Raw genomic sequence first — 9,535 nt, 5'->3', positions numbered from 1 at the left:
AACACGGAGAACTGTGACTACATCTTCACCTCCAATTTGGCGGGCGTGGAGAGCGTGCTGGTGCCGGCGCTGAATGCGTACACCAACAAGGATCTCTATGTACCCGGCTCGGTGAACCTCCGATACTCGCTGACCACGACGAATCCGGCCTGCACGTTCAGTGTGCCCGATGCCACCAAACCGCTGAGCGAGAATAAGGCCTGGTCGCTGTTCCTGAATCCGACGAATGCGACCACACACTATTGGGAGGAGGACTTCGTGGACAAGCCCAGCGAGAGTCATCCGCTGATCCGCAACGTGGCCAATGTGCCGCAGGGTGCCACCATCCGTTGGGAGAGTGTTTCCAAGGGCGATGTGGCCTACGAGGCGTTGGCCGCCAAGACGCTACTCACGCGCGTCAATTCGGCGGACTACAAGGTCTACGTGGACGAGTCGCTCCTTGGCGAGTTCAATGTCCACACGGGCGGAGTGTACACGCTACTCATATCCAAATCGGACACCGAAGGCTATCTGTCCAATCTCGTCGAGGTGACGGTACCCAACTCGATGTCGATCCTCTGGCTGGTGCCGCAGTACGTGGTGATGACGCTCGGCGAGGTGATGTTCTCCGTCACCGGACTGGAGTTCTCCTACGCCCAGGCACCGCCCAGCATGAAGAGCGTACTGCAGGCATGCTGGCTGCTCACCGTGGCCTTCGGCAACGTCATCGTGGTCATCATTGCCGAGGCCGCACTGTTCGAATCGCAGGCCAGCGAGTTCTTCCTTTTCGCCGGCCTCATGTTCGCCGACATGCTGCTCTTCATGGTGATGGCCTACTACTATGTGCCCAATGATCCCAACAAGGCGGAGGAGGCCCAGCCCCTGACGGGCGGCGATGCCAAGGCCGAGATCCCGCCCCTCGAGGGCGGCGTTGAAAACAAGGGCAAGGACATTGACGAGTAGGATCTACGATCTGGGATCTACGATCTAAATTCGATCTGAAATTCGCTCCTGTGTTGTGTATTATATGTATTTGTAGATGTGTATATGTGAATCCTTAGTGGCCACTGTCCATTCCCAGCTAAGTGTAAGTGCGTTGTTGCATATGACCAGACATCCATCTGGTTAATCTAATAAATGAAAACTATTGATATATATATATATAACCCGCTGCGTGTCGTCTCTTTTGTCTGTCCCACAATGTTTATTTCCCACTGAACTGTGTGCTTTGTGTACCCCTCTGTGTGTAAGTCTCGATTTCAATGGGCAATGGCGGGCATTGTCCAATGATTAAATTCAGCTTTTGGGTAGTCGCCTCAACTAGTTTGTATTTTTTGAACATGCCTAACTGAAGGGGGTTCTCTTAGTGGAACATTCTCACACCAATTTTCCAATTTTCCAAGTTTCCGAGCTTCCAAGTTCCGACTTTGAACCTACAGTACAGTACCTGTGTGTATATCTTGCAGCATACCTATCCCCTGATCCCCAGCAGTGGCTTCACCCAGCTTAGGGTCTTCAGCGGCATTCCCGACTGCGAGTACCGATTCAACACGAACCTGGGGGCCCGCCAGAGCTTCACCTTGAAGGGTCTGGACTACTTTTACTCGGGCAGTGTGCCCACTAGCGCCGACGGCACCTTCAAGTTGACCTACACCGTGGAGAGCCTGACCGCAGGTGAGTTGGCCACAGCCTCTCCGCAGTTGCCAAAATCGAAATTAAAGCATTAACTTGTGAAATTATTAAAGGCCAACTTAGACCTGGCAAAGCCAACGACTGGCTAATCCCTAGAGATAAGTGAGACCCCGCACATTAGGATAATTTTAGTCTAAGCTCATGCCATTAAAAGATATCAGGGGTGCTCACAGCGAAACCGCTAGAGATTTAGGATCACCAATCAAGCTGTCCCAAAGAATGACGTCGGTTGCCTTGGAAATACCTTCAAAGAATCCAAAGGTGACATACATATTACTTGGAAAATAATTTTTGTAATTTTTGCCATTTTATATAAGGCAAATCATTATGATTATTTATTAAAATAAAAAACTTTTTGCTGTGAATGCCATACGATTGAAATATCCCATCGATTTAGAATGATTCATTTTGTTTTGATACAAAGACCGATTTTATTTTAATCAATGTTTTGAAAAATTAATTTTTGACCAATTTTTGCATTTTTGATAAGGGGGTACATCATCATTTTTTGCGAAAATTTCTAAATCTGAAAAATTTTTAACTGAGAATGCCATTTGATTGACAATTTAATGACGAATTCGCCGATGTATGACATCCCATCTGGTGGCCATTTTTTCCCAAGGTTTTGATACAAAAACCGATATTTTAGGTGCCTTTTTTGGGTTTTTGGAGATTTGACAAATACAAAAATTCCTAAAGCGTCCTTTTGCTGTAACTTGGCCAAATTAGAGGTAGAGCCATAGGAGTGACTGTTTTGGACAGCTAGCAACCTATACTACCCATCTAAAATCGGTTTAGAACCAAATAAATGGTTTTAATATGAAAAATCGATTTTTCAAAATAGGGTTCTGAAAAATTAACTTTATGACCAATTTTTGCATTTTTGATAAGGGGGTACATCATCATTTTTTGCGAATTTTTGAAAATCTGAAAAATTTTTAACTGAGAATGCCATTTGATTGGCAATTTAATGACGAATTCGTCGATGTATGACATTCCATCTGGTGACCAATTTTTCCCAAGGTTTTGATACAAAAACCGATATTTTAGGTTCCCATTTTTGGGTTTTTGGAGATTTGACAAATAAAAAATTCCTAAAGCGTTCGTAACTTGGCCAAAATTAGAGGTAGAGCCATAAGAGTGACTGTTCCCATCTACAATCGGTTTAGAGCAATAAATTTGGTTTCAATAAACAAAACCAATTTTCAAAATAGACTTTTTGAAAAATTAACTTTATGACCAATTTTTGCATCGTGATTTTTGGCGGAAATTGGCTGACTTTGGCTCATGTGTTTTGAAATTTTGAGACGAGTTCGAAGAGGTAATGCATTCCCACTATTATTTTTGTTAATATTAAAACCGAAACTTCGTGTGATTTTTTCGGACTTTTGACAGTTGTGTTTTGATAATGATATGGCGTAAACTAGTGGTTATGCTTAAGTCCCTAAAGATAATGCCCTTTTCCCTTGGGAATAGATCGATTTCAGTAGTAAATAATTGGCCTACCTGTGTTCTCCTTAGGATGCTCCACCTTGGAGGGCGGCACCCAGCAGCTGTACGAGGCCACCGCCCACTCGCTGTTCCTGCGACCTGCGCACGCGATCGTGAAGTACTGGTACGAGGACGAGGTGCAGAAGTCCAACCGCTCGTGGGCCTTTGTGCGCACGCTGGCCAATCTGCTGGCCACCACGCGAGTGGTCTGGACGGAGGACTCGACGGGCGGCGTGGCCCTGGACCAGCCCGCCCGCAATCACGATCTCTACGAGCTGAACACGGGCGGGTATGCGGTGCAGGTGGCCGATCACCATCTCACCCAAGTGGCACTGCGAGCTGGCGGCGTTTATGCCCTCCTCATTGGCCAGAGCCACGGGGAGTTCGTGTCGCGAATGGTGGAGGTCACCGCTCCGAATTCGATGAGTGTGGTGTGGCTGGTGCCGCAGTACGTGGTGATGACGCTCGGCGAGGTGATGTTCTCCGTCACCGGACTGGAGTTCTCCTACTCCCAGTCGCCGGCCAGCATGAAGAGCGTGCTGCAGGCATGCTGGCTGCTCACCGTGGCCTTCGGCAACGTCATCGTTGTGGTGGTCGCCGAACTCAAGTTCTTCGAGTCGCAGGCCAGCGAGTTCTTCCTTTTCGCCGGCCTCATGTTCTTCGACATGCTGATCTTCATGTTCGTGGCCCACTTCTACCAGCCGTACGACGAGGTGGCCGCCATCACCGAGAGAATAAGGGCCCGGCGCCGGGAGTGGGAACGAAGGCGGCAGGAGCACGACCAACTGAAGAGGGATTAGGGTCCTAAAATTAAACAGTTATGATAACCTGATTTGTGTTATGCACGTCAATAAATATGATTTCAATTCGAGCACTAAAAAACAAGATAAGTGTTTTTATTTGATACATTTCTGTTTAATTAGATTCTGTTTAATAAATATTCCCCTTAAAACAGCATTAAGAAACAAGTTTTATTTTTAATTTTTTTTTATAGTCTTTTTTCTCGATCCATTTGTGCGCCTTAATAAAGATTCCCATAAACATTGCGAATGATAAATATTTTTTGAGAAAAAATGAGAAAATGAGAAATAAAAACAAAATAATTACAACAAATATTTAGTTCTTTATTCGTTTAAGCCTTGTGTTGGCTTATCATTTAAGATTTTTCTGCTCAAGCTCGCTAAATCAGCACGCTTAGGATTTGTTCTATTTCTGAAATATTAAATACAATTTAACGAATAAAGTCCGTAATTTAATTTAATATACTTTATACTTTTGATGTTTCCCTTTATTATATTACTATAAACAAAACTGCAAGCCAAAAACGTTTGTTAGAATTAAAATCTTAAAAACATAAATTTATCAAGGTCTTTAAAAGTTCAGTCTTTAAATTAAAGTAATAAACAAATTAATAACAACGAACCTACAAAATCTGTAAATTACATTTAACATTTGCTGTTAATAGGTTATATAAATAAGTACACTTAGAACTTTTTTTACTTTAAGTCTGAGCACAAGCTAAAGTTTAAGTGTTAAACTAGGAGAAATTAATATTTTCATTTTATTTGTGTATGCTTAAAAAGCAATAAACGAACAAATGGAATATAAAAGGCGAAATTCAAATTTAAATACTCGAAGCGTTGCCAGACTTGGGGGAAACTTAACAGCGTGCTGTAAGGCGCACGTCACCTGACATTTGGCCATTTTTAGGCACTTCTGCGCTGACAGTTGGGCGAGAAAAAAAAACAAGAAGAGGAAGAGTTGGAAATCATATGACTTGTCGATCGATAGAGAAAAAGGTTGAATTTTCACCGTCGCTCCGTTTCGAACTGCACGCTTTTTGCCACACAATTCGCGCAACTTTCGGTCGAGCGAGAGCAGTCCAATAGAAAGGAATCCGCCAGCGCCAGCCAGGAATCCAGTGGAATTCGTCACCTATTTCTCTTTCTCACTCCAATTTTGTGTCTGTGTGTGCGTAGTGTGTCATCAAGATGAACAGCTCGGGCTTTATGTTCAACATCGATAATGGATACCTGGAGGGTCTGTGCCGCGGCTTCAAGTGCGGCATCCTCAAGCAGGCCGACTATTTGAACCTGGTGCAGTGCGAGACCTTGGAGGGTGAGTACTTTCCAAGCTGGAAACTTTAAACACCCCCCGAAAACCCCATTTTCCCACACGCCCCTGGGTCACATGACCGCCGCGATAACAGTGGCGTGCGTGTGTGTGTATGTATACATGCACACGACTGTTAATATATCGATGCGCTGGTGTGTGTAAGCTTGTCTTGTGATTTGTTGACGTTTTTTAACTGGATTCTACATAGTTTTTCCAAGGATTTCACCCATTTTTCCTGGACCTTACAGATCTCAAGAGAAGGTTACCTTGAAAATACCCTGCTTTAGCCTAAAAAACATTTGGGAGCTAACTTCATAAACTGCTTAAACCACCCACGAATATTCAAAATTAATTAATCACATTTTACTTATTTTTCCTGGATATTGTGGACTTCAGAATGTAGGAAATAATATCTAAGGACCTGTTTTTCGAAGCTTACTCCATGGGCTTTCAAAACTATTGTAAAACTATTTACTTTCGTTCAAATTATCTTTAAATTTGAATAAATTAAATGACAATACATGTTTTAACAAAACTTCAGTTTGTGAAGGCAAAGTTTAAACAATATCATACCATTTTTGAATTTAAATTGTATAATTGACTCCAAAGTGTTCTGCCAAAGTCTTTTCTAGTTTTCACAGTCTTTTTTTCCACTCATATAGCTAGACACAGTTTTCTTTTCGTTAGGAACGAGTTGTAGGCGAAATCATCAAGATCCAATTATTCGAATTTGTTTTTTAGAAAGTAGAGATTATAAAATATACCCAGAACCATTTCTAAAACTTTGCCGTATGTATATTGTTTAGTTACAATTCAAAATGGTATACTAACCTGTTTTTTTCTGGCTTTTACAGATCTCAAGCTGCATCTGCAGGGAACGGACTATGGCAGCTTCCTGGCCAACGAGCCCTCGCCTCTGTCGGTGTCCGTGATCGACGACAAGTTGCGCGAAAAGCTGGTCATCGAGTTCCAGCACATGCGGAACCATGCCGTGGAGCCGCTGTCCAACTTTTTGGACTTCATCACCTACGGCTACATGATCGACAACATCATCCTGCTGATCACCGGCACGCTGCACCAGCGCCCCATCTCCGAGCTGATCCCCAAGTGCCATCCACTGGGCAGCTTCGAGCAGATGGAGGCCATCCATGTGGCGTCCACGCCCGCCGAGCTGTACAACGCCGTCCTGGTGGACACTCCGCTGGCCCCCTTCTTCGTCGACTGCATCTCCGAGCAGGATCTGGACGAGATGAACATCGAGATCATCCGCAACACCCTGTACAAGGCCTATCTGGAGGCGTTCTACAACTTCTGCAAGAACATGGGCGGCGCCACCGCCGACGTCATGTGCGAGATCCTGGCTGTGAGTGGCCATCCCTTCTCTTCTGGGGGGACATTGCATGCCAGAACTTTGGATAAGAAAAGCATGAGGCGTTACTTAGTCAATAGAGTACTTGAAATCTAGGTTTTCACTGTGCAACTTACCCTCATGGGGGCTTATATGAGGGAAAAGCTTGAAATTTAATAGCAGAAAATGTTCTTTTGGATTATTATCCCAGTTTAGTGCACTTCAGACTTTAAATATTACATTTTGATGGTTTTTAAGCGCGTTAGATCATTACAGTTTACAGCAATCTCTGGTTATGCTTAGACCCATTTTAAAAAATTAATATTGAATTTAGGAAACTTTTTAGTCATAAATCTAGAGGCTAAGACTTTATTGTTTCACTTGTAAATATAAAAATAGTAATGTAACTTTAACAACTTTATAACCATGAATTAGTTGGAAGTTTAGGAAACTTTTCATAGTCTTATCTTTGGCTTTATATCGATGTTATAGTTTAGTTTCAATTAAAAGTCTTACTGTAACTTTAACAACTTTATAACCATCTTTGACTATGCTGTGAAGTTAAAAAATTAAATAGAAAACTAAGAAACTTTTCACAGCCATAAATTCAAATGATATCGTTTCGTTACACTTTTTTGTTTCATAATAATAATATAACTTTAACAACTTAATGACAATCTTAAATGACGCTTTGACCCATGTTGATAAATTAATTAGGAAACTAGGAAGCTTTACAGTCAGCTTTACAGGCTAAACCTTCCTTGTAAATATAATAACAATAATGTAATTGCCACTTACCATTGCAGTTCGAGGCCGATCGTCGTGCCATCATCATCACCATCAACTCCTTTGGCACGGAGCTGTCGAAGGACGATCGCGCCAAGCTGTACCCCAACTGCGGCAAGATGTACCCCGATGGCCTGGCCGCTCTGGCCCGCGCCGACGACTACGAGCAGGTGAAGACCGTGGCCGAGTATTATGCGGAGTACGCCGCCCTGTTCGACGGATCGGGCAACAATCCCGGCGACAAGACGCTCGAGGACAAGTTCTTCGAGCACGAGGTCAAGCTCAATGTGTACGCCTTCTTGCAGCAGTTCCACTTCGGCGTCTTCTACGCGTACCTCAAGCTCAAGGAGCAGGAGTGCCGCAACATCGTGTGGATCGCCGAGTGCGTCGCCCAGAAGCATCGCGCCAAGATCGACAACTACATACCCATCTTCTAAGCGTGCGATCATTTGGCATACAAAATAACATAATAATAATATGATACGTTTTTTTCCTCCTGCCTTTTTTCGATATGCCTTTTTTTTTTGTTTGTTTGTCCCCCCCCACCCATACCCTTGTTATTCAATTGTTTAATGTATATTATATTATGAAACTGTGTCTGTATGTAGTTTTGTTGCGAGTATTATTGCCGGCCCAGGCCGCATATTTTTGTCAAGTGTTCAAACCCAGAGCGGAATTGCCGTCAGCATTGGCCCCCCATTAGATAACCATATAATATGTATTCCGGGGGGGATCTTTAGTGTCCCTTCCAGGGCTTCGTGTTTGTGTACATATGTATAATTATCGAACGGAACGAAATCAGTTCAAATTGAATGTAGAGAAAGAGGAAAGCATCAGCACCATATGTTAACTACTATATAGAAAATGCATACTTATACAAAAACTACATATGTGAATGATAAATCAAATATTAAAACATGTTTTCAAACATTCCCCCGAACGGTTCTGTCTATTAACTTATTTATGTAAATTGCGCATGTAGCCCGTGTTTTGTATTCTATCAGCATTTAAATGAGAACACTCAATGCCTGTCTTACAAGATTCATTAGTTGGGCAGCTGTCGCTTAAGCGATCGCCCCTGATATCAACTTTCTTGTTTGTTTTCGCATCAGCTATAAACACTTTTCTTCAAATTCAAATTTAAATTCAACCTTTATACTTTTCTCTTGTCGTATCTGGGAAGTCTTTTTTTGGATGCTTCATTAGACAAAGCCTGAAATATCAATCGATTGGACAAATAATCACGGGTCGTATGGGGTTACATAAAAATTGGATAAGACGTCAAACGAGTTGTGGGCCAGCGAATGATATCAAGTTTAGTGCCGTAGAAAGCTTAACTTTACTGCCTCTTTAAATATGCTTTTATTTTATTTTAACAGATGCTTTTCGGCAGGATTTGGTTTTACTTTTGTGGGAGTAATTTTTAAATTCAAGCTGTTTATGTTTAAAATTATGCGCAATAAATTTGAAATCTCAAACTAAGTTGTATATCAGTAAGCAATTTTATTATATGTTCTTATGATTTGTGAAAAGGTACCAGCTTTGTGTGTATTTTTAAAGTCTCAAGATCTGAATGGTTTAATATGGATGACTCTGTCAGTATTGCTTCATTTATTGTATGCCATTCATAAAGAAGTGATTTGGAAACTGATCTTGCTAAGATTCTGAAATTAGCATGCAAGAGAGTGCGTTCACGTAGGCTTCAACTTTTGAAGTGTGGGAGTGTCCAAGGATCTTGGAAGGTATTCTTTGTCTTTATGACCGAGTTCAAGGCTTCCATACCTTCAGGGTGTGCCCCACTGCAGTATTACTCATCGGGGGATCTTATGGCTAGACAAAGGAAGTCCTCTGTTGTAATCCATCTGCTGATTCAAGCAAAAGTAACCAACTTGGCACGAGGAAGAGGAAGAGTCACTGCGTGCACTCAAAACAAAAACCTGTTTAAAATTTTGAAAAGGTTTTAAATACTTTTTAATTTACACAAAAATATATGTTTTTGCATTCGAACTTTGAAGTTACATTTTATAACGATTTTTGTTTTATATTTAAAGAAAAGGATTTTAGTTTCTAATTTTCCGAAAATTTGTTTGTTTGTTTGATTATCTAGAAATCTACGTTAAAAGT

At 42.1% G+C, this 9,535-nt stretch overlaps 3 protein-coding genes across 3 annotated transcripts; all 3 read left to right on the top strand.

Annotated features, from left to right (window-relative positions):
• Nucleotides 1-3: 3 nt before the first annotated feature.
• On the top strand, nucleotides 4-1,136 carry LOC128265676 (solute carrier family 15 member 2-like; the record flags this gene model as incomplete). Its single annotated transcript, XM_053001859.1, has 1 exon — nucleotides 4-1,136. A coding segment is annotated over one exon (939 nt), but the record flags the coding sequence as incomplete, so codon positions are not given.
• LOC128265675 (peptide transporter family 1) lies at nucleotides 1,019-4,029 on the top strand. Its single transcript, XM_053001858.1, has 3 exons — nucleotides 1,019-1,066; nucleotides 1,347-1,653; nucleotides 3,193-4,029. The coding sequence occupies exons 1-3, from the start codon at nucleotides 1,019-1,021 to the stop codon at nucleotides 3,960-3,962; spliced, it is 1,125 nt and encodes a 374-aa protein (XP_052857818.1). The 3' UTR covers nucleotides 3,963-4,029.
• An 873-nt stretch (nucleotides 4,030-4,902) lies between these two features.
• On the top strand, nucleotides 4,903-8,351 carry LOC128265671 (V-type proton ATPase subunit d 1). Its single transcript, XM_053001853.1, has 3 exons — nucleotides 4,903-5,280; nucleotides 6,132-6,640; nucleotides 7,432-8,351. Exons 1-3 carry the CDS (start codon nucleotides 5,154-5,156, stop codon nucleotides 7,846-7,848), a joined length of 1,053 nt encoding a protein of 350 aa, XP_052857813.1. The 5' UTR covers nucleotides 4,903-5,153; the 3' UTR covers nucleotides 7,849-8,351.
• The last annotated feature ends 1,184 nt before the right edge of the window (nucleotides 8,352-9,535 follow it).

The sequence above is a fragment of the Drosophila gunungcola genome, unplaced genomic scaffold (genome assembly GCF_025200985.1).
Source record: "Drosophila gunungcola strain Sukarami unplaced genomic scaffold, Dgunungcola_SK_2 000145F, whole genome shotgun sequence".
Taxonomy (NCBI): domain Eukaryota; kingdom Metazoa; phylum Arthropoda; class Insecta; order Diptera; family Drosophilidae; genus Drosophila; species Drosophila gunungcola.
This window is presented reverse-complemented; position numbering and strand designations above follow the sequence as displayed.

Bases quoted from the DNA above. Each gene is read 5' to 3' on its own strand.
- LOC128265675 (XM_053001858.1), top strand. From the start codon at position 1,019: ATGTGTATATGTGAATCCTTAGTGGCCACTGTCCATTCCCAGCTAAGT. The intron at 1,067-1,346 runs GTAAGTGCGTTG...GGGTTCTCTTAG, and splicing joins CTGTCCATTCCCAGCTAAGT to TGGAACATTCTCACACCAAT. The intron at 1,654-3,192 runs GTGAGTTGGCCA...TGTTCTCCTTAG, and splicing joins CGTGGAGAGCCTGACCGCAG to GATGCTCCACCTTGGAGGGC.
- LOC128265671 (XM_053001853.1), top strand. From the start codon at position 5,154: ATGAACAGCTCGGGCTTTATGTTCAACATCGATAATGGATACCTGGAG. The intron at 5,281-6,131 runs GTGAGTACTTTC...TGGCTTTTACAG, and splicing joins GCAGTGCGAGACCTTGGAGG to ATCTCAAGCTGCATCTGCAG. The intron at 6,641-7,431 runs GTGAGTGGCCAT...TTACCATTGCAG, and splicing joins TCATGTGCGAGATCCTGGCT to TTCGAGGCCGATCGTCGTGC.